This window comes from Amblyraja radiata, chromosome 13 (genome assembly GCF_010909765.2).
Source record: "Amblyraja radiata isolate CabotCenter1 chromosome 13, sAmbRad1.1.pri, whole genome shotgun sequence".
NCBI lineage: Eukaryota > Metazoa > Chordata > Chondrichthyes > Rajiformes > Rajidae > Amblyraja > Amblyraja radiata.
The window spans coordinates 1,567,280-1,592,582 of NC_045968.1; the positions used below are offsets into that span (position 1 = coordinate 1,567,280).

The window sequence follows — 25,303 nt, forward strand, 5'->3', positions numbered from 1 at the left end:
TGAACTTGATGGGCCGAAGGGCCCGTTTCCTTGCTGGATCACTAAACTAAGCAATTCAATATGGGTAGGAAGGAACTGCAAATGGTAGTTTATACCGAACATAGACACAAAATGCTAGAGTAACTCAGCAGGTCAGCATCATCTCTGGAGAAAAAGAACAGATCGGAAGATGCAATTCAATATGCATTCAGGTTTCCTACTATCCCGTGGTGTCATGTGGGCCAAATGCTGCTATGACATTCGTCACCATGTAGAACATCATGTGCTTCACTAACTAACAGCCAGTGAGGAATCATATGGAGGCAGTCAACAGTTAAAATATGAAGTGGAATTTAAATAATATTTAAAATAAACATGCCAGTTGATGTCATTAAAACAAAGGAACAAAGCAAGGACATTTTAATTAAATATATAAGCACAATTTATAAAGGCTAGCAGTTTTTTTAATTTTAGTTTTGGAGATACAACATGGAAACAGGCCCTTCAGCCCACCGAAGACCACCGGTTCTATCCTACACACTAGGGACAATTTATACAAGCCAGCACGTCTATACAAACCTACAAACCTGCATGTGTTAAAATGTGGGAGGAAACTGGTGAAAAACCCGCATGGTCACAGGGAGAATGTGCAACCTCTGTGTCGACAGTACCTGTAGTCGGGATCGAACCCGTGTCTCTGGTGTGGTAGAGACTGCAACTCTACCATTGCGCCACAGTGCTGTCTCTTCCTCACTGCTCCATTAGGTTGTTAGGTTACTTGGCCATTGTAATTTACCACTGCTGTGCAGGGGAGTGGCAGGAGGTGGGGATGCAGAGAAAATAGCAAAGATGGGGATAGTATTGGTATAAAACTGTGTGCTTAGTGATTAGCCCAGACTCATTGTGCTGCAGAGTTCAAACAAAGTACCTTATAGATCTCATAGAGTGCAAAGAAATAAACTTGCCTCCATTTTAGCTAGCAGCTCCCAGAGATTGTGAGGTGGCAAAATAATGGTTCTGTTGAGCTCAATGATGTAACATCTGTCCAAAGCGAGGTCATGGTAAGCTGTCAAACTCTGCAATTAAAAGGCAATTATTGTTTTACAGCATCAGAGTTATGCAGTGTGGAAACAGGCCTTCGACCCAACTTGTATACCGACTGACATGTCCCATCCACACTAGTCCCACCTGCCTGCGTTTGGCCCATTTCCCTCGAAACCTGTCATAGATACATAGATACATAGAAAATAGGTGCAAGAGTAGGCCATTCGGCCCTTCGAGCCTGCACCGCCATTCAATATGATCATGGCTGATCGTCCAACTCAGTATCCCGTACCTGCCTTCTCTCCATACCCCCTGATCCCTTTAGCCACAAGGGCCACATCTAACTCCCTCTTAAATATAGCCAATGAACTGGCCTCAACTACCTTCTGTGGCAGAGAGTTCCACAGATTCACCACTCTCTGTGTGAAAAATGTTTTTCTCATCTCGGTCTTAAAGGATTTCCCCTCTATCTTTAAGCTGTGACCCCTTGTCCTAGACTTCCCCAACATCGGGAACAATCTTCCTGCATCTAGCCTGTCCAACCCCTTAAGAATTTTGTAAGTTTCTATAAGATCCCCCCTCAATCTCCTAAATTCTAGCGAGTACAAGCCGAGTCTATCCAGTCTTTCTTCGTATGAAAGTCCTGACATCCCAGGAATCAGTCTGGTGAACCTTCTCTGCACTCCCTCTATGGCAATAATGACCTTCCTCAGATTTGGAGACCAAAACTGTACGCAATACTCCAGGTGTGGTCTCACCAAGACCCTGTACAACTGCAGTAGAACCTCCTTTCTCCTATACTCAAATCCTTTTGCTATGAATGCTAACATACCATTCGCTTTCTTCACTGCCTGCTGCACCTGCATGCCTACTTTCAATGACTGGTGTACCATGATACCCAGGTCTCGTTGCATCTCCCCTTTTCCTAATCGGCCACCATTTAGATAATAGTCTACTTTCCTGTTTTTGCCACCAAAGTGGATAACCTCACATTTATCCACAATTTGTCCTGCCCATGTACCCTGTACTGAAAGTTATTTTCTCTTCTGCTTCCAAATGCATTTTTGATTGGATTTAACAAATTCAGACAGAAGTGAAAAGCTTAGCCAAATCTCCCTCCTAACTTCCGGCAATTTTCCACCGTCCTCCTGAGACTTGAGGCTCCCAATGACATGCTCCATGGGTAGTCTCAAACCCATTTGATGCATAACTATCCCTGTACCTGTGAAACCAGCACATATTGCAGAACATTCCCACTCCTTGATATGTTCTCTTATTTGTTTGGAAACACAACTGCCCTTGGCTTAAAATCTCTCCCATTTGGCTAAATATAGGACATTAGAAAGAACCAAAAGGATCTAAAATGACTGAGTGAAGCTGTGCCTTTCCAATGAAGCACTGATTACTTGCATCAGCAAGTAGATGCAAGAAGTCCGAGGCTGTGTTTCAAGTTCAAGGAAGGTAGCGACCAATGGTTCTTTTGGTTTTTTCCCTTCATACCAATCAAATTGCTTTTAGATTTGTTCCAAGCCCACGTTTCTAGCTCAATACTTCTTCTTCTTGCGTATGGCGTGCACAGCCTAAAGTTGTGGAACAACTTGTACTATTTGATCTTACTTGATTGTCCACGCCAGGTTGATTGCATTCGTCGAAACAGGGCAGACCACGTGAAGGTTGCAATCTCCCCCCCCCTAATTCAATACTCACTTGGTTGAAGTCATGGATGATGTTGGCAGCATCTCCACCTTCAAACTCAGGCACAGGGACATTGATCAGTTCAACGTCATCATCCAGACGAATTTCCACATCCTCCTCCAGTTGCAGCCTCCATCTGTTGTGTTCAGAGATGTCGTATTCGTCATACAGGATCGTACAGGTAAACAAATCTCTCCGGGTCTATACAAAGCACAGAAACAAGTGTCGGAAATCTTCAGTGTAGTTAACACGCATGAATAATACAAACATCCTCTGCTGAATCCTTTCCAAATGGAAGGGAATATAATGCATTATGTCCAGAAATTCATTCTCAGAAGGCAGTGCTAAATGTATTCTATTCTGATAGTCAACACTTTGTACTCTGCCCTTGAGATTCACTCCATTTAAGGAACGATTTTCAAAGGCAGATTTTAAAGCACCAACTTATTATAGTTCTGCCAAATGGGAATTAATTTCTCAAAAAGCTTTTTCCTAACTGTCGATTTGTAGTCCTTATAATAACAGTGGCCTCACACCGTGTCAGGTTATATAGAGTTTATTGGGAACAAGTAATACAACTTCTCACTTAAGAGTTCACTTTAAGACTAACGGAATGCAGCAGACCGCAACACTACCAAGCTAGCGGGGGGTAACTACAAATGCACGACTCATAGCATCAGCCACTAATCTCCACTAACTTTCCATATACCACCAATCCAGCCATTTCACAGATTTTCCAAAATATATTGTCAGATAGATAAAGGGTGCCATTCCTAGCAGATCTGGGTCTCGTCCTAATTTTTAATGTCAACCTCCATCTAATTTCCCGTATCGTTACTTTCATTGTCAATTTCCCTGTCCCCTTTTCATAAATCTCAAAATAGCTCAATGTCTTAAAAGGAAGACTGATATCTCTGCAGAAAGTGTTTCTGGTTGAATAGTAGACGGCACCAGAAACTAATGCAATGGAAAAGAACAATTAAACTATAGACATCCAGCAGATCCCACCAATGTCCCGTAATTGCTCTGATGTATTAGAAAAATATAGGAAGCAGAACTCTTGAGGCCCGCTGGTCCCCAAACTGTTGACCTCTCATTCTACTTCTTGCCAGGACTCCATTCTATTCACCCTGCCTCTGTGATAGAGACACAGAGATCTGATTACTCAGGTGGGGTGGACGATCTAATGAGAGAACTACTGGCCAGGCCTATGCCTAAATCCTTAGCACTAAAAGGTCATGTGGTCTTATAGTGTTTGGTATATTATGAGATCTTACCATGCGGAAATTTGCTGCATTTTTTTCTTACACTATCACATGGGCTACATTTCTGATGTTTGGTTTGTCATGTGTACCGAGGTACAGTGAAAAGCTTTTGTTGTAGGCTACCCAGTCAGTGGAAAGACAATACATGATCACAATCGAGCCGTCCACAACGTACAGATACATAATAAAGGTCATAATGTGAATAACGTTTTGTGCAAGATAAAGCCAGTAAAGTCCAATCAAAGATAGAGATAGTCCGACGGCCTCCAATTAGGTCGATAATAGTTCAGGACTGTTCTCTAGTTGTTGGTAGGATGGTTCAGTTGCCTGATAACAGCTGGGAAGAAGCTATCCCTGAATCTGGTGGTGTGTGTTTTCACACTTCTATACCTTTTGCCAAATGGGAGGGGAGAAGAGGGAGTGGCAGGGTGCGACTCGTCCTTGATGATGCTGCTGGCCTTGCCGAGGCAGCGTGAGGTATAAATGGAGTCAATGGAAGGGAGGTTGGTTTGTGTAATGGTCTGGGCTGCGTCCACAATTCTCTGCAATTTCCTAATGTTCTTCCTTATTGAATAGCGTTTGGGATTTCGAAGGTGAAATATGACTGGAGACTTTTTAGATGATGAGACAGCCTGTTCATTAACAGTTGTAACTTGCTCCATTTTCTATAGACATGTCCCACAGCATCAGCTGATGGCATCATGGCCAGACTTGGATTGGACGAGATGAGGATGACTCTCATCTGAAGAGGAAACTGGTATTGCTTTGGTTGTTGTGGGGGCGAATGGGGCTTCTGCAAAGGTACAACAAAGTGCAAATTGAACCAATAGTGGCTTCCACCTCCTATCATGAAAATTAAACAAAAGAAAGATTGTTGTTAACAGATCTGAGGACTTCCAGTAAATCCTTTGAACATCGCCGGCTAAGCTGGTTTTGGCCAGTATCAATTCTATCAGATCACGTTTCAATAACTTTCACAGAGGCAATAGCTGTTGCTACTAGAAACTCAGGTCATCAAATCAATGCACTCGGTGGAGGAAGTGATTAGAAATTAATCCAGCAATGGTTTAATGGGTTGGAAATATGACATAGAGCAAGATTGGTGTTGGATTACACATATTCCATCTCACACAACGTGCACTGTGAAACCTCCCTGAAATGCTCACACCTGCACAAGTACTAGTTCCTCTCTGCTCTCCAGTCAAGTTTATTGTTCAATGCACAAGTACTATTGTGCATTATTATTCAATGCACAATGCACTCGCAACCCTCTCCCAACATGGTAGAGGGTTGAGAGTGCTGGGTGGAAGACTGGATGGATGGAATTAGTGGGGTACAATAATCAGGAGGAAAAGATAATGGGGGAGAGGGGAGGATTTGATTTCTGGGGAGAGGATATAGGAGGAGGAGGAATTGGAAATTGGAGAGGAAATAAAGCAACTTGGGAAGGGATACAAGGAAGTGATTGCCGATTGTGGGTACACAGCACAGCAGTAGTTCAGGGGAGGAGATTGTGGGGAAGTTGAGTGGGTGAGTAGTACTAGTGGTAGGAATACCTAAAGTGCCATTGAGGGCATCAACAAGGAATGGATACCAATTACGATACAAGAGTATGTTGGTGAGTAATGCTGTGATGTGTCCAGATGGTCGAACCCATAGAGAAAATAAAAAGGAGCCCAAATTATACAAGATCACTGCCTAAAGAATAGGCTGCTTAATCCTTAAGTAACATCTGCTTCTTTGATTAAAACCAATGCCATTCATGAACCATGTACGTACAGCCCAAAGATCCATTAGTACTGTACACTCCAAGGGCCAGGAAGCGAGCGGGCAAGATCATGTCTGACCCCTCCCACCCTGGCCACAAACTCTTTGAATCACTCCCCTCTGGAAGGCAACTCCAGGCTGTCAAAGCTGTCAAAGACATAAAAACAGTTTTTATCCACGAGTAGTTGCTCTACTCAACAGCCAAAAATCTGTAGCCTCCCTTTGATCTGGTATTTTGTTGGTTCACATGCTTGATCAATGGTGTTTTATCATTAATGTTTTATTATTATTAATGTTTAGTGTTTTCTGAGTCATTCGTAACTGTCACTGTATGTCATGTTGTTACTTGTGGGCGGAGCATCAAGGCAAATTCCTTGTATGTGAATACTTGGCCAATAAACTTACTTACTTACTTATATACTAATAAATAGCAGGCCATTCACCCATAAGCCTATCCCCCCCAGTCATCATAATCACAGCCGATCTTCTACCTCAGACACCATATTCCTGCCCTGCCCCTGTATCCCACATCGCTTGATTTATTTCTCACCTAATCTATATAATCTATCGATCTGTTTTGAATGAACTCCACGGCTGAGGCCAAGGTAGAGAATGCCAAAGATCGACCACTCTCAGTGACAAGAAGTCGTTTTCCTCATTCCAGTCCAGAACATTCAACCCGTCCTCACCTTGTTCAGCAGAGGCTGGTCTACAGCAATAAAGCAAATGCAGGCCGGCTGTGAAAGTAGGTTGGGCCAACCAGGGGTGAAATAGAGTGGATGTAACATTGTCTAATTTCAGAGACCAACACGAGTTGTCCTACAGGTATAATCCTACAGGTCTCAACCGTGCAGGAGTTTTGGTTGTTTCAAATGAGGCCTGCATTCATTCTTATAATTTCCAGAGAAGATAGGCTGACATACTCTGTCTCATGTCGGAAGGAGTGTCCCAACCAAAAACATCATCCATCCTTTTTCTCCAGAGATGCTGTCTGATCTGCTGAGTTACTCTAGCATTTTGTGTCCTCTGTGTTTTTGCTCAGATAACCAACTTGCCACCTGGTGAACCAGTCTGGTGAATTCCTGCCGCATTCTATCAAAAGCAACCACCTCTTCTTCTAGGGTGGCACAGTTGGTGCAGCTGGTAGAACCACTGTCCCACAGCGCCAGAGACCCGAGTTCGATCCTGACCTCAGGTGCCGTCAGTGTGGAGTTTGTACGTTCTCCCAGTCACCCCATGGATTTCCTCTGGGTACTCCGCTTTCCTCCCACATCCCAAAGATGTGCGTGGTTTCAGGTCAATGGGCCGCTGTAAATTGTCCCTCGTGTGTAGAGAGTGGCCGAAAAAGTGGGATAACAATAGACAATAGACAATAGGTGCAGGAGTAGGCCATTCGGCCCTTCGAACTAGCACCGCTATTCAATGGCAGATCATCCCCAATCAGTACCCCGTTCCTGCCTTCTCCCCATATCCCCTGACTCCGCTATCTTTAAGAGCCCTATCTAGCTCTCTCTTGAAAGCATCCAGAGAACCTGCCTCCACCGCCCTCTGAGGCAGGGAATTCCACAGACTCACCACTCTGTGAGAAAAAGTGTTTCCTCGTCTCCGTTCTAAATGGCTTACTCCTTCTTCTTAAACTGTGGCCCCTTGTTCTGGACTCCCCCAACATCGGGAACATGTTTCCTGCCTCCAGTGTGTCCAAGCTCTTAACAATCTTATATGTTTCAATGAGAATCCCACTCATCCTTCTAAACTCCAGTGTACAAGCCCAGCCGCTCCATTCTCTCAGCATATGACAGTCCAGCCATCCCGGGAATTAACCTTGTAAACCTACGCTGGGCTCCCTCAATAGCAAGAATGTCCTTCCTCAAATTAAGGGACCAAAACTGCACACAATACTCCAGGTGTGGTCTCACTAGGGCTCTGTACAACTGCAGAAGGACCTCTTTGCTCCTATATTCGATTCCTCTCGTTATAAAAGCCAACATGCCATTCGCTTTAACATAACATAGAATTAGCGTGGAATGGTCAACATGGACTGGCTGGGCTGAAGGATTAGTGCATGCAAGATTCCAGACATGATCTCACCAAGTCCCAAATGATTGTAGTAAGGCAGTGAATAACAATCTATATGCGTCTCTGCATGTGTCCTGAGCACACGGTGATCTGGGACAAATTTACATAAGTATCGCGTATACACACAAAATCCTTAATGTTTAGCAAACATATTTTTAAAATTGTGACATGCACAGAACGTGTTCGAAGAAAACAATGCTCTAAAGTTTTAGCATAAAAGTGATGGATAGAAAATGAAAATCAGCCCTGTCATCCCTTGCGAATCAATGCCACTCACTCACTCACTCACTCACTCACTCACTCACTCACTCACTGATGCTGAAGCCTTTTCCATGTTTAAAGTTATCAAGCAGCATCTTTGCATTATTTAGGAATCATCAAATTTTAGACAAGGATGAAATGTATGCCGTACCTGAGCAAGATGGTAGTACTTATAGGTACAGATTATCCCCAGGACCACTGTAGAAAGCAGAATAACCAATGCAATTGTAACACATAAAATGCAACTCAGGGTGGGCGTCCGAGTTCCTGCAGGGACTACCTGCACATCCTGAAAAAAAGAAAAAGTATGTAAGGCCTGGGCCTCCAGTGCACAACTTTCATCAAGTGACACAGATATATATGCCAAGTAGCATTGTGGGCACACATGAAGCATCTTTCATTACATCGATCATCTGGTAGATTAACAATGGGAACAGGCCTGATTGTACCTGGAAAGATATAGCAAGTATCCACAGATGAGGGAACAGTTCCTTATTGCCTCATAAACATTTGGGCTCAAAATTAAATCATCAAATCCAATAACTGAAGCAATAAAGCACCATTGACACAATTTAGACAATAGACAATAGACAATAGGTGCATGAGTAGGCCATTTGGCCTTTCAAGGCCTATTCACTGTGATCATGGCTGATCATCCACATTCAGTACCCCGTTCCTGCCTTCTCACCATATCCCCTGACTCCGCAATCTTTAAATAGACAATTTCTGTGATCTCGCAAGATAATTCGGAGGAAGAATGGCAACACCCCTCAAAAGGTGATGCTCCAGTTTTCACCTTAATCCCTCAATTCAAATTTTAATCCACTTTCTCTTAAAATATGTAAAATATTAATAAGATAGTTGGTTTTTCACTTCCTGTTTTGCTGCTTGTGTGAATCCTTTTGGACTATTTTTTCATCAATTGCACACTTGAGTGCTAGTAAGAAACTGGGAACCTCATGGAAATTGTGTGCCATGCGTATGAATACACCTGATTTTCTGCACTGTATCTCTAAACTAATTTAAAGAAAAAAGTGCTATTTTACATAGAGCTGAAAGTTAAGCCAGACACATCCAGAGAGCATTCTCTTTATTTAAAGACTATGTTTAATGGGTTAAACTTCTACCAAACTCTTTTAAAAGTCTTAAGTTAGACAAGAAAGGAATTGTGTTAAGCGGGATGCTAAAAGTGAATTCTAGTTTGTATATTTATTTTGTTATTACAGCACAGGAGGCCATTGACTCCCAATGGGGCAATAGATCATCAGTCCGACTTCCTCTTGTTTCCCGTGTAGCCCTGAGTCTTACATCCTCTTCAACTCCCCTTTGATTCTTTTGGCACTTACCTACACTGAGTGCTAACTAAGAACAGCTCATTAACCTACCATCAAATCTTTGGCATATAAGAGGAGACAAGAGCGCCGGACAAAGATCCAAGTGGACAAATTGTATGCTTACAAATTACACGCAAACTGCATCGAAGGTTAGGATTATGCCCAGGTCCCGATAGCAGTGAAGGATCTGCACTAAATGCTACATTCCTGTGCCCCTCAATCCAAGGAATAGTGCAAATATTTTTCTTGTTGACCCATGGATCAGATCTTATCCATCCATTGCAAGGGTCTGAGATCCTCGCTGTTTCTTATGTTTCTCGCCATTGAACTACATAAACATTTTACGGTGATAACTATATTTTTTCCATCTCTGGTGGGAAAGATCTTAACAAAATAAATGGATTACAGAACACATCCAGAATATTGAGTCATTGTGACACCATATTCAAGCTGTGCTACAAAAAAAGTTTCCTTTTCTTACTGATGTAAATGAAAGTTGATGCTGACCAGCGAACACTAGTTCTACCCTCTACATTAGGGACAAATTATTGAAGGAAATCTACCTATAAACCTGCATGTGTTTGTAATGTGGGAGGAAACTGGAGCACCCAGCGGTTAAACCCACGCGGTCACAGGGAGAATGTACAAACTCCGTACAGACAGCACCTGGAGTCAGGATCAAACCTGGATAACCTTTGCTGTAGGGCAGCAACTCAACCGCTGTGTTACTTTGCATCTGGAAGCAGGAAGAATCAATGGACGAGTCATTGTTCAATTGAACCATCTTTCTTTAGCTTAGCCTGTTCCTGTGAGATTAATGTCCAATCTGACAAATTTAACTATCCTGCATCATATTTGCTGCACTGCATGCCACAATTTGAAACGTCCCCTCAGCAATTACACTTCTATACAAGGTACACAAAAAAGCTGGAGAAACTCAGCGGGTGCAGCAGCATCTATGGAGCGAAGGAAATAGGCAACGTTTCGGGACGAAACGTTGCCTATTTCCTTCGCTCCGTAGATGCTGCTGCACCCGCTGAGTTTCTCCAGCTTTTTTGTGTACCTTCGATTTTCCAGCATCTGCAGTTCCTTCTTAAACACTTCAATACAAAGTCGGCCTGAAGAATGGTCCCAACCCAAAACGTCATCGATACATGTTCTCCAGAAATGCTGCCTGACCTGCTGGGTTCTTCCAGCACCGTGTGTCTTATTTTAGCTACAATTAGTCATCAGTTGGAGCTGGATAATACATTAACAACATGGAGCATGCTCAAAGGTTCAGAGTCACAGCTGCTCTTCCTGAAAACAAACACTTCAATTCCACGAAGAAAATGTCAAAAATCCACAACAATCCTTGGCAAAGATAGTGAGGCTTCAATGCCTGTAATTTATACTGAACACAGCGTCTGGTCTTTCAAATTGGCACACACAGTCACTGAAAGGTTTTAATCTCCACGACAGAATGAAAAAGCAGAATATTCATTCTCCCTGCTCCCAAGGTACAGGAGCTTGAAGGTGTGCTCCACCAGATGCAGTTACTGCTTCTTCTCCTCCATTATCTGGCTTCCATAAACTGGGCTAGTGTTCAATTCACCTCTGCCCCATTGAGGACATTGGACTTTGCCTAATGAACACTACAATGCTGAGAACTGTATTCTGCACTCTGTTTCTTCCCCTTTACTCTACTCTATTTTACTTGAGTTTGAACTGATTGTATCGATGTATGGTACATCTGATCCGTTGGGATAGCATACAACTTAGCATTTCACTGTACATTATATGTGACAATAATAAAGCTAAGCCTTAACCATGCAAGCCTATTCAATGCTCTAGATGTCAGCTGATCTACATCGGTGATACCAAGTGTAGGCTTGGCGATCGTTTCGCCGAACACCTCCGCTTGGTCCGCATTAACCAACCTGACCTCCCGGTGGCTCAGCATTTCAACTCCCCCTCCCATTCCGAATCCGACCTCTCTGTCCTGGGCCTCCTCCATGAGTGAGCACCACCGGAAATTGGAGGAGCAGCACCTCATATTCCGCTTGGGCAGTCTGCACCCTAGTGGCATAAACATTGAATTCTCCAATTTCCGGTAGCCCTTGCTGTCTCCTCCCCTTCTCAGCTCTCCCTCAGCCCTCGGGCTCCTCCTCTTCCTTTCTTCTTGCCAAGTCTGTAAATAAGTCGAAGGATACCTCCGGCAGGGGGTAATTGTCAGTCACAGAGATTGGGACAGAAGAAGAAGAAGAAGAAGATAAGTAAAAGTGAACCTCCGGTGGGGGTAAATACTTATCAGTCGTAATTTCTCTTCCACCTTGTCCTGGTTCTCTTCTAATTCCATCAGTGTCTTCACACTTTCAAACAGCTTTCTAATCTTCTTCCCCTACTTATTCCTATCCAATTCAGCCTCCTTGAGAACATAACTTCGACCTTTCTCAGTAATTTTAAGTTGTCTGGCTAGTCTTTCTTCACCACCATGTACCTAATCTGGCATAGCTCTACCCTCATCTTCCTTCATGAATTAAAAGAGGTCTTGGCAGATTTCCAAGTCTGTAAATTAGTCGAAAAAAAAGTCTCTGCTTCTGAGTGACTTTGTTATTATCAACAATTTCTTCCAAAACTAAGACAGAACAAAAATATACAAATGGCAAGGTTATTTGGTTTCTGCTATCTTGTTCAATTAAGTAACAGCTCGGGCAACATGACCTAGGTAATCCAGACAACCTATAATGGCATCAGATGGCGCAATGTGCTAAGTGTTCGGCTGGCGACCGGAAGGTAGCCGGTTCGAATCCCGCTTGGAGTGCATACTGTCGTTGTGTCCTTGGGCAAGACACTTCACCCACCTTTGCCTGTGTGTGAATGTGTGTGAGTGATTGGTGGTGGTCGGAGGGGCCGTAGGCGCAGATTAGCAGCCACGCTTCCGTCAGTCTGCCCCAGGGCAGCTGTGGCTACAGAAGTAGCTTACCACCACCGAGTGTGACTGAGGAATGTATGAATAATGCGATGTAAAGCGCCTTGAGTATTCTAGAAAGGCGCTATATAAATCCCATCCATTATTATTATTATTATCATCTTGGATGCAGAAACATTACATCAACATTTGCCTTGAATATTACTGTTGCCAAAGTGTTTCTCTGACAGACATGGCTTTACTCGACTCCATCATTGTCAAAACTAATTCTAGAAACTATCATCCTCTCAGGAATGAAATTTTGCCACCACAATGGAAAATATGCTGTATGATGTCAGAGTTTCTTAAAGACTATAATAAGCAAAGAAATGTTCTTTGCATTGTGAGATATGTACTGAAACTCAGAGGCATTGAGACCACAGCATGGGGCTCATTAGGTTCTCATTTGTAAATGGTATATTATGTACTCATCAGAAACATAGTCATTGTGAAGGAATAAGTACTCAGGAACTATGTGATTCAGACTGAGCTGCAGCATTCAAATTTCCATTTAATTCAAACCTAATGTGATCTCAGATCAGCTGAAAGAAATGTTCCATTTTTATTTTGGTCACTTGTCTCTGCAGCCCTTATCTATGGGTGATGTAGTGTGAAGAATGCAACAGCACTTGTATGCACTTCACTGTGCAGCTGAGTTGCTGCCTGACCTGCTGAGTTACTCCAGCAGTTTGTGATTTTTTTTTTTGCTGACCAGCATCTGCAGTTCCTTGTTTCTACATTTCACTGTGCAGCATGTTGCTTGAATTTACGGTAAAAGGAAAAATGCACCTGGCACACTCTCAGCACAGGCAAATTTTACATAGAGGCACTGATAAAGCAATTCATTTTACAACCTTTTTAGAGTGACAATTTGAGGGTGGTACGGTGGCGCAGAATCAGAGTTGCTGCCTAATGGGCCTGTCCCACTTACGTGACTTTTTAGGCCACGAGGTCGCCACAAGATCGCCACATGTTCGCCGGAGGTTGCCCGGGTGTCGCCTGCATGGTGGTGAGTAGTGCCCGCATTCTCGTAACTAATCGCGGCTTCATTCTGGTCGCCGCTAATTTTTCAACGTTGAAAAATTAGCGGCGAGCAGAATTTTGACGCCATGGAGAGTAGCGAGACTTCTCGTGACGTAGGTGCAGTGGTAGTTGGTCGCCAGGTGGTCGTAGGTTGTTGCCGGTGCTGACCGGTGAATTTCATTGGCTTAATGGGAAAAAAAACATAAACAGTAGTTTTCAAAACCGAGGATAACCGACCGGTAATGTCAATGTCTGCCAAGCTTCACAGCCGTGTATCTCTGGCTTCTTAAAAGTTGTCTTCACTCCTTCTCCCACCTCGTCTCCCTCTTCTCCCCCCCTCTTTTAAAGGACTTAAGTGAATCTTCCCGTACACTGTGCTTTCACCGTCTTAATTACAGCCCCAACCTTCCTGTTCATCGTGGTGTGTGTCTGTATCACATTGGCTTTGCACCGTGTGAATTTCACTCAGACATCGCTCCCCCTGCTTGCCCTGTCCCCCGCCTGCATAACTGGCTGGTGAAGGAAGCGATGTGTGTATGTGTGCGTGTGTGTGCGTGTGATCCACTCTGACAGTCGCCATTCCAGTCGCCGTTTTTTCAGCGACCTGCTACGAATTGACAGTCGCCTGAAAAATCGGCTAAGTGGGACAGGCCCATTACAGCGCCAGAGACCCGGGTTCGATCCTGACTACTGATACTATCTGTATGGAGTTTGGACGTTCTCCCCGTGACTTGCGTGGGTTTTCTCCAGGTGCTCCGGTCTCCTCCCAAACTCCAAACACGTACATGTTTGTAGGTTCATTGATTTGGGTAAAATTGTAAATTGGCCCTAGTGTGTGTTTAGTGTAGTGTTAGTGCACGGGGATCACTGGTTGGCGAGGCTCGGTGTGCCGAAGGGCCTGTTTCTGCGCTGTACGTCTAAACTAAACTTGCAAAATCAACATTAACGGGGAAGACCTGACTGTATGATTAACTCACCAGCAAACATATCATCACCAGAGTCAGAGAAAAAACACATGTTTTGGCATGTGCATTCTGTGTTGTGTAATTCCATTGATCCCATGAGAATATGTTCCTTCCTTCAGTAAGCAAATGCTCCGTGCAGAAAAGCAGTCACACGGGTACTGCATTATCACCTGGGGTTTAACATGTTTTCAGTTGTACCTTTTCTAGACTTTACTATCACTGGCAAGGACAACCTTCATGGCATATTCCCAATTACTCTTGGAAAGCCAGTGGTGAGGAAGAGTCAATAATTAAAAGCAGGATTCAGTGTTCCCTGCATTATAAATCCCACACACAAAATCATGGCATTGACTTCTGCTTTATTTTCCCGCTCCTAATCCAAGTGAGGACTGGATTGTGTGTATTGGGTGAAATACTCTCTAAGCTTCATTCATTTGTTGATTGACAGATACAGCATGGAAACAGGCCCTTTGACCCATTCACACTGTGCTCTAGATTCCACTTTGGCATCCACTCCCTACCTGAAGGGTACAATTTACAGAGGATCAATTAACATACAAACCCGCATGTCTTTGGGTTGCGGGAGAAAACCAGAGCACCCAGAGGCAACCCACTTGGTCACAGGTAGAATGTGAAAACTCAACACTGACAATATCCAAGATTGAACCCGTACATCTAACGCTGTGTAAGGCATCTAAGTAGCTCTACAGCTCTTGCACGTGGTCTCAGTGGACTATTTTCATACACTTTTGTACTAATCAAAATACCGTAAAAACAAAGAACTGCTGATGCTGGTTAATATATAAAAGGACACAAAGTACTGGAGTAATTCAACGAGTCAGGCAGCATCTCTGGAGAACATGGATAGGTGACGTTTCTTGTTCAGACCTCAACATACTGTTCCTGACCGCACAATTATTCTCTGGCAATTTCCTCAAGACAATGCGTCTGGTTAGATTTTAAATTCAATGTGTCTGTTTAGAATTTCTGTTCCCATTTCTGCATTCAGTTATCTGCCAGCATCTTGTTTAGGCATAGCCCCAAATGCCTAAATGTCTCCCTTTCCAACAAATATATAATTCCTAGAATCAATTTGGCAAACATTTGGTGCACTGCTTTCATGATATATCTTCCCTTAGGCAGGGAAGCAGTATCTGTTCTCAATATTTCAAATGTAGTCTCATCAGAGTTCTATGTCATTTAAACAAGACTCCTTTACTCTTGATATGTAAGAAAGAACTGCAGATGCTGGTTTAAATCGAAGGTAAACACAAAATGCTGGAGTAACTCAGCGGGACAGGCAGCATCTCTGGAAAGAAGGAATGGTTGACGTTTCGGATCGAGACCCATCTTCAGTCTTTACTCAGTTCTTTGCTCTTGTACTCAAATCCATTTACAATAAAGGCAACACACTGTTTCCCTTTCTAATTGCTTAGAGTCAGTCAACAGCATGAAAACAGGCTCTTTGACCCAACTTGCCCACACCAACCAACATGTCCCGTCTACACTAGTTCCATCTGGCTGTGTTGGGTCCATATCCCTCTAAACCTGTTCTATCCACCAGGTGGTGCCGTCAGCGATGGCAGCCTCAGTGTGTTTTAAAAATATGTGATAATGTTGTCTGGTTTGTTTTATGTGGGGGGTGGGGGGGGGGGCCGGGGGAAACGTTTTTCTCAATCTCTTACCTTGCCGTAGATGCGATTGTTTTCCGGATCGTATCTCCGGTCGCTCTGCGGCCTAACATCATGGAGTTGGCGGCCTTGCTCGAGACTGACTTTGAGCTCCAGCGCAGGGCCGTGGACTTACTGCTGAAAGACTCATCCATGCCTTCATCTCCTCCCGACTGGACTATTGCAACTCACTTCTCCTTGGCATCAGCTCCACCTACATCAACCGACTCCAACTGGTCCAGAACGCAGCCGCCCGACTCATCACCCACACCAAATCCTGGCATCACATCACTCCAGTCCTCAAAAAACTTCACTGGCTTCCCATCTCCCACCGGATCACCTACAAAATCCTGGTCCTCACCTACAAAGCCCTCCACCATCTGGCCCCCACATATCTCATTGACCTCCTCTCCCCCTACCAACCCTCACGGTCCCTCAGATCCACATCAGCCGGTCTCCTCTCCATCCACAAGTCCAACCTCCGCAGTTTTGGGGACAGAGCCTTCTCCAGGGCAGCTCCCAGGCTCTGGAACTCCCTCCCCCAACTGATCCGCAATTCCGTGTCCCTCCCCATCTTCCAGTCCCGCCTCAAGACCCATCTCTTCACCTCTGCCTATCCTTAGCCCCACGTCCCCGTCCCTTTTCATCTGTGCATTAATTGCGTCATGCTGTGTTTTGTATTGAATTCTGTCTTTACTTTGTGTACTAGTCATGTCTCTACTATTTATTTCATTCCCCTTACATGTTTTTCCTATACATGCTCAATTTTTGTAAGGTGTCCTTGAGACTCTTGAAAGGCGCCCATAAATAAAATGTATTATTATTATTATTATTACCATCGGAGCCTGTGATCCCTTGCCTGGGATCGACGCTCCAACCACGGTCTGCGGATTTCGACATCGAGGAGCTCACAGTCTCGGGTAGAGACCGATGTCGGGAAGCTCCAAGCTGCAGGAGGTTTGACCGGTCCTGACTAGGGAGTCTGATCGCCCGGTGCGGGGAGCTTAGATCCCCCCCCGATGCGGGAGCTTGATCGCCGGTTGCGGGAGTCAAGATCGCCCCGACAACGGAAGGTTCGAGGCCCCCGACCGAGGGAGAATAAAGAAGGGAAGAAGATTGAACTTTCTTTGCCTTCCATCACAGTGGGGAATGTAGGGGAGTCACTGTGGTGGATGTTTATGTTAAAAAATATCTGGGTGTCTTGTTGATCTTTATTGGTATGGCTATATGGTAATCTGAATTTCACTGTACCTTAATTGGTACATGTGACAATAAACTGTCCTTGGAACCTATCTAACCTTTTCTTAATTGTTGGGATAGTCCCTGCCTCAACTACCTCCTACAACAGCTCGTTCCATACACCCCACCACCCTTTATGTGAAAGTTTCTTGTAGTACCTGCACAACCATACTCAGTGGACACACAAGAAACTGCAGATGATGGTTTATTAAAAAAAGACACAAAGTGCTGGACTAACTCAGCATGTCAGGCAGCATCTGTGGAAAACAAGAAGATATGATTTCAAGCCAGGACTGAATAAGGTTTCCTGACTTAAAACGTCACCGAACCATGTTCTCCAGAGCTGCTGCCTGACCCACTGAGTTACTCTAGCATGTTGAGTCAATAATATTCAGTAATTGGTGTACAAGGAAAGGAAGGACATTAGTTTGGAGGATGTGGAATCGGTATGGGTAGAGCTGCGAAACACTAAGGGGCAGAAAACGCTGGTGGGTGTTGTGTACAGGCCACCTAACAGTAGTAGTGAAGTTGGAGATGGTATCAAACAGGAAATTAGAAATGCGTGCGACAAAGGCAAAACCGTTATAATGGGTGACTTCAATCTACATATAGATTGTGTGAATCAAATTGGCAGGGGTGCTGAGGAAGAGAATTTCTTGGAATGTATGCGGGATAGTTTTCTAAACCAACATGTAGAGGAACCAACGAGAGAGCAGGCTATTTTAGACTGGGTATTGAGTAATGAGGAAGGGTTAGTTAGCAGTCTTGTTGTACGTGCCCCCTTGGGCAAGAGTGACCATAATATGGTTGAGTTCTTCATTAGGATGGAGAGTGACATTGTTAATTCAGAAACAATGGTTCTGAACTTAAAGAAAGGTAACTTTGAGGGTATGAGACGTGAATTGGCCAAGATTGACTGGCAATTAATTCTAAAAGGGTTGACGGTGGATATGCAATGCAAGACATTTAAAGACTGCATGGATGAACTACAAAAATTGTTCATCCCAGTTTGGCAAAAGAATAAACCAGGGAAGGTGGTACATCCGTGGATCACAAGGGAAATCAGGGATAGTATCAAAGCGAAGGATGATGCGTACAAATTAGCCAGAAAAAGCAGCATACCGGAGGACTGGGAGAAATTCAGTGACCAGCAGAGGAGGTCAAAGGGCTTAATTAGGAAAGGAAAAATAGATTATGAAAGAAAGCTGGCAGGGAACATAAAAACTGACTGCAAAAGTTTTTATAGATATGTGAAAAGAAAGAGATTAGTTAAAACAAATGTAGGTCCCTTGCAGTCAGAAACAGGTGTTGATCATGGGGAACAAGGATATGGCGGACCAATTGAATAACTACTTTGGTTCCGTCTTCACTAAGGAAGACATAAATAATCTACCGGAAATAGCAGGGGACCGCGAGTCAAAGGAGTTGGAGGAATTGAGTGAAATCCAGGTTAGCCGGGAAGTGGTGTTGGGTAAATTGAATGGATTAAAGGCCGATAAATCCCCAGGGCCAGATAGGCTTCATCCCAGAGTACTTAAGGAAGTAGCTCCAGAAATAGTGGATGCATTAGTAATAATCTTTCAAAACTCTTTAGATTCTGGAGTAGTTCCTGAGGATTGGCGGGTAGCAAACGTAACCCCACTTTTTAAGAAGGGAGGGAGAGAGAAAACGGGGAATTACAGACCAGTTAGTCTAACATCGGTAGTGGGGAAACTGCTAGTCAGTTATTAAAGATGGGATAGCAGCACATTTGGAAAGTGGTGAAATCATTGGACAAAGTCAGCATGGATTTACAAAAGGTAAATCATGTCTGACGAATCTTATAGAATTTTTCGAGGATGTAACTAGTAGCGTGGATAGGGGAGAACCAGTGGATGTGGTGTATCTGGACTTCCAGAAGGCTTTCGACAAGGTCCCACATAAGAGATTAGTATACAAACTTAAAGCACACGGCATTGGGGGTTCAGTATTGATGTGGATAGAGAACTGGCTGGCAAACAGGAAGCAAAGAGTAGGAGTAAACAGGTCCTTTTCACAATGGCAGGCAGTGACTAGTGGGGTACCGCAAGGCTCAGTGCTGGGACCCCAGCTATTTACAATATATATTAATGATCTGGATCAGGGAATTGAAGGCAATATCTCCAAGTTTGCGGAAGACACTAAGCTGGGGGGCAGTGTTAGCTGTGAGGAGGATGCTAGGAGACTGCAAGGTGACTTGGATAGGCTGGGTGAGTGGGCAAATGTTTGGCAGATGCAGTATAATGTGGATAAATGTGAGGTTATCCATTTTGGTGGCAAAAACAGGAAAGCAGACTATTATCTAAATGGTGGCCGACTAGGAAAAGGGGAGATGCAGCGAGACCTGGGTGTCATGGTACACCGGTCATTGAAAGTAGGCATGCAGGTGCAGCAGGCAGTGAAGAAAGCGAATGGTATGTTAGCTTTCATAGCAAAAGGATTTGAGTATAGGAGCAGGAAGGTTCTACTGCAGTTGTACAGGGTCTTGGTGAGACCACACCTGGAGTATTGCGTACAGTTTTGGTCTCCAAATCTGAGGAAGGACATTATTGCCATAGAGGGAGTGCAGAGAAGGTTCACCAGACTGATTCCTGGGATGTCAGGACTGTCTTATGAAGAAACACTAGATAGACTTGGTTTATACTCTCTAGAATTTAGGAGATTGAGAGGGGATCTTATAGAAACTTATAAAATTCTTAAGGGATTGGACAGGCTAGATGCAGGAAGATTGCTCCCGATGTTGGGGAAGTCCAGGACAAGGGGTCACAGCTTAAGGATAGGGGGGAAATCCTTTAAAACCGAGATGAGAAGAACTTTTTTCACACAGAGAGTGGTGAATCTGTGGAATTCTCTCCCGCAGAAGGTAGTTGAGGCCAGTTCATTGGCTATATTTAAGAGGGAGTTAGATGTGGCCCTTGTGGCTAAAGGGATCAGGGGGTATGGAGAGAAGGCAGGTACAGGATACTGAGTTGGATGATCAGCCATGATCATATTGAATGGCGGTGCAGGCTCGAAGGGCCGAATGGCCTACTCCTGCACCTAATTTCTATGTTTCTATGTTTCTATCTAGGCCCCTCTGAACACTAATGCCTTTCAAATTCTCAACAGTTAAAAATCACCAATGTGGATGAGCTGTGGATGAGTTTTCCCCGTTCACCATTATTCTGCCCATTCACAGTCTGAGAATATCCTTCTTGAAGCAGAAGAGAAGAACTACAGATGCTGGTATGGAAAAAAGTCACAAAGTGCTGGAGTAACCAAGCGGTTCAGGCAGCATCTCTGGAGAACATGTATGGATGACATTTTGATTTGGGATCCACCTTCAGAATATCCTTCTTGAGCTTTTCTGCATCCATGCACTTGGATCTATTAGATATGATCCCTAAATCCAAGTCACCGATACAGATTGTGAGCTGCTGGGATGCAGACAACTATCCTTACTGCTCACAGAATATCAAACCAAAAGAGAACTATTTATTCTTACTCTATGTTTTCTGTTTGATACCCAGTCCTCAATCCAGACCAGTTTATTACCCACAAAACTCTGTTTTCTAATATTGTTTAACACTCTCTTGAAGTTCAAATACACCACATCAACGTAACATTCTTACCTGTTCTCATTTGCCTCTATTTAAGATTACAACCTAAATAAATAAATGCAAAAAGACACAAAGAGCTGGAGTAACTCAGCGAGTCAGGCATCATCTCTGGAGAACATGCATTATGGCCCTGTCCCACTGTACGAGTTCACCCAAGAGGTCTCCCGAGTTAAAAAAAAATCAAACTCGAGGTAAGTACGTAGAATGTATGTAGCGGGTACATCGGAGCTCGGGGACGTCTTTTAGCGGCTCGTAACGCTAACGGCAGGTACTCGGGAAACGCGGTAAGCTCGGGAGACTCGTGAAGATTTTTCAACATGTTGAAAAATGTCCACGAGAGCCCCGAGTACCAACGAGCGGCCATTACTGTAATTCTCCGAGTTCAAATCAGGGGAAACTCGGGAGAACTCTTGAATTAGCTCGTACAGTGAGTTAGCGACATCTTGGATCAGGAGTTCAAGAAGGAACTGCAGATACTGGAAAATCGAAGGTACACAAAAATGCTGGAGAAACTCAGCGGGTGCAGCAGCATCTATGGAGCGAAGGAAATAGGTAACATTTCGGGCCGAAACCTGAAGAAGGGTTTCGGCCCGAAACGTTACCTATTTCCTTCGCTCCATAGATGCTGCTGCACCCGCTGAGTTTCTCCAGCATTTTTGTGTACCTTGGATCAGGATCCTTCTTCACCACATCTGAAGCATTGCCTAGCCTACTCTCCGGAGATGCCTCCTGACCCACTGAGTACTCCAGCAATTTGCACCTATTTTTGTAAACCAGCATCTACAGTTCCTAAAAAAGATGCAGAGATGTTTGTTGCAAAGTGATTTCCCTTTCACAAATCCATGCCAACTCTTCCCAATCATATTCCTATTTACGAAGTGTAGTGTGGTGTTACCAATTCCTTAATAATCAGCTCATCCACTTTGTCAGAAAAAAATTGAAAGGTGAAGCAACTCTTAAATGCGGAAAATTTGAAAGGTGTTGGTTCGGTGTTATTGATGTCAGGCTGACTGGCATATAATTTCATGCATTCTCATCCTCACTTCTTACATTGCAAGGTTACATTTGTAATCTCTGGGGCAATTTCAGAATCTCTCAAATTTCAGAAGATGTCAAGCAGTACATCGCCGGTCTCCGCGGAACACCGTTCCCTCCGCAGCTCCCTGGTTAACTCATCTTTTCCCATCCAAACCACCCCCTCCCCAGGTACTTTCCCCATGCAGCACCTGTCCCTTTACCTCCCCCCTTTACTCTGTCCAAGGATCCTAAATAGTGCTTCAGGTAAGACAGAGGTACACGTGCAACTCCACCAACCAGCTGAAGAAGGGTCTCAACCCGAAACGTCACCCATTCCTTCTCTCCAGAAATGCTGCCTGTCCCACTGAGTTACTCCAGCTTTTTGTGTCCTTCCAACACAAGCTGTCTTCATGGGCACTTAATTGAAAATCCAAGGATGCACTTTATCAGGTCCTGGGGATTTATAACCTTATAACCACATTAATTTCACCCATAGTATTTGTGTTTTGGATTGCTCATTTCTTTAATTTCTTCATTCACACTATACATGGTCTTTATTTTGACATTTTCTTAGGTAATAAGCATTTATGAACAATGTATAATTTGTGATGAGTCCAAACTCTGGTAGATACAATTAACTTGCTAAACTGCAACCTAATGGATCACCATGCAACAAACATGACAGCAAATGTAGGCAGTAGTGCAGCGGTAGAGTTGCTGGCTTACAGCACCAGAAGACCTGGCTTCATTCCTCACTGAAGGTGCTGTCTGTGTGGAGTTTGCACATTCTCCCTGTGGCCACGTGGGTTTTCTCCCCAATTCCGAAGACATGCAGGTTTGTAGGTTAATTGTCATCAGTAAATTGCCCTTAGTGTGTGGGGTAGAACTAGTGTACGAGGTGACTGTGGGTTGGCACAGAATCAGTGGGCCGAAGGGCCTGTTTCTACACTGCATCTTTAAACTAAATAACATAAATGTTACTGTAAAGGTTACATCTAATTCACAAATAGAATTGATTAGGTACTTGGAGGAAAAATAAAATGCTGATATTTGTGAATAGAACTATGGAATGTTACTAATGAAATTGCCCCTACTTTGGGGCTACAAGGGTTCCTTCAACTTTGTACTGGATCAGCAACTATCTTTCAGCAGAAAAGGCAGATTCAGTCACAACTCAAATCAGAAGCTGCAGAATGTGTCTTTGCAGATTCACCAGATTACAATACAGAAAAGTAATTAGAGGTTAAGCTACATACGTCCTGCACTCTGACCCCCATTGTTGCGGTGAACCAAAGCCTACTCTTTACTTTGCACTCGAGGACAAATTGTACTGATTAAACCGTGATTCTAATTTTAACTGTTGGCCTTTATGTTTACATGCTGTAAAAGTAAGCAGCTTAACATTTCAATTCCGGCCTCATTCACTAAGTGCTTTCTCAGTCTGTCTTTAGTTTAGTCTAGGTAAGAGATAGTGTGCGGTAACAGGCCCTTCGGCCCACCAGGACCGGGCCGACCAGCGATCCCCGCACACTAACACTATCCTACACACACTAGGGACAATTTACACATACACCAAGCCAATTAACCTACATACCTGTACGTCTTTGGAGCTTGGGAGGAAACCGAAGATCTCGGAGAAAACCCATGCAGGTCACGGGGAGAACATACAAACTCCGTACAGACAGCACCCGTAGTCAGGATCAAACCCGGGTCTCCGGCGCTGCATTCACTCTATAGTAGCAACTCTACCGCTGCGCCACCGTGCCGCCCTTGTCTTCAACAAAAAAAGCAAAACTGCACATGGAGGCACACGTGAAAAACACATTGATTAGATTCAAGGCTGCAGCAATACAATTGCTTCACCAATGAGATGTAACCCTCGATCGGGTAGTAGAACAGTCTGGATAACAAATGTAGACGGTCTGATCAGATGACAGAAAGATTGGAGCCGTTGTGGATAGTCAGAAAGATTATCAAAGATGCAGCAGGATAGAGCCCAGCTGGACATTTGGGCAGAGGAATGACAGATGGACTTTAATCCAGATGGTGCACTGTGAGGGGTTAAGTGTAAAAGAATATTATACAGCAAATGGCAGGAACATTGCTGATTAGAGGGGGTGTAGGGTCTCAGTCTGAAGAGTGGTCTCAACCCAAAACATCACCTATTCCTTTTCTCCAGAGACGCTGCCTGACCCGCTGAGTTACTCCAGCCTTTAGTGTCCATCTTCGATGTATAGAGGATAGAAACATAGAAAATAGGTGCAGGAGTAGGCCATTCGGCCCTTCGAGCCTGCACCGCCATTCAATATGATCATGGCTGATCATCCAACTCAGTATCCTGTACCTGCCTTCTCTCCATACCCCCTGATCCCTTTAGCCACAAGGGCCGCATCTAACTCCCTCTTAAATATAGCCAATGAACTGGCCTCAACTACCTTCTGCGGCAGAGAATTCCAGAGATTCACCACTCTCTGTGTGAAAAATGTTTTTCTCATCTCGGTCCTAAAATATTTCCCCTTTATCCTTAAACTGTGACCTCTTGTTCTGGACTTCCCCAACATCGGGAGCAATCTTCCTGCATCTAGCCTGTCCAACCCCTTAAGAATTTTGTAAGTTTCTATAAGATCCCCGCTCAATCTTCTAAATTCTAGCGAGTACAAGCCGAGTCTATCCAGTCTTTCTTCATATGAAAGTCCTGACATCCCAGGAATCAGTCTGGTGAACCTTCTCTGTACTCCCTCTATGGCATGAATGTCTTTCCTCAGATTAGGATCATGGGCTAACTTGCTGAAAGTGGCGACACAAATGGATAGGGTGGAGATGAAAGCATGTGGAATACTTGCCTTCATCAGTCGGAGCACTTGGTATAAAGGATAGGAATTCACGTGGCAGTGTTTTGGCCACATTTGGGGTATTGTACGCAGTTCTGGTCATCACACCACTGGAAGGATGTGGAGGCTCAGGAGAGGTTGCGGAAAAGGTTCACCAGAACATTTGTGTAAGAAGGAACTGCAGATGTTGGTTTAAACTAGATAGGGCTCTTAAAGATAGCGGAGTCGGGGGATATGGGGAGAAGGCAGGAACGGGGTACTGATTGGGGATGATCAGCCATGATCACATTGGCTCGAAGGCCTACTCCTGCACTTATTGTCTATTGTCTAAACCGATGATAGACACAAAAAGCTGGAGTACCTCAGCGGGACAGGCAGCATCTCTGGAGAGAAGGAATGTGGGTCCAGTTTTTTGTGTCGTCACCCATTCCTTCTCTCAAAAGATAGAGCAAAGGCAAAGATACAGAGCAAGGAATGTAATTCTCAGCATCATAGCTCATTTCCTGCTTACTTGAGCAAAAGATTGCCAAATACTATTGGTCACATGCAGAATACATGTCTACACCAGCG

General features: G+C 44.1%; 1 protein-coding gene across 1 annotated transcript in view; it reads right to left on the reverse strand.

The window, feature by feature from the left end:
* The window catches only part of itm2c (integral membrane protein 2C), a 40,032-nt gene that overhangs the window by 5,092 nt on the left and 9,637 nt on the right, over positions 1-25,303 (reverse strand). The window contains exons 2-4 of the mRNA XM_033031085.1: positions 8,239-8,376; positions 2,731-2,919; positions 945-1,055 (exon numbers count right to left, since the gene is read on the reverse strand). Coding sequence (XP_032886976.1) covers positions 945-1,055; positions 2,731-2,919; positions 8,239-8,376 — 438 coding nt within the window. The remainder of the gene's footprint in view (positions 1-944; positions 1,056-2,730; positions 2,920-8,238; positions 8,377-25,303) is intronic.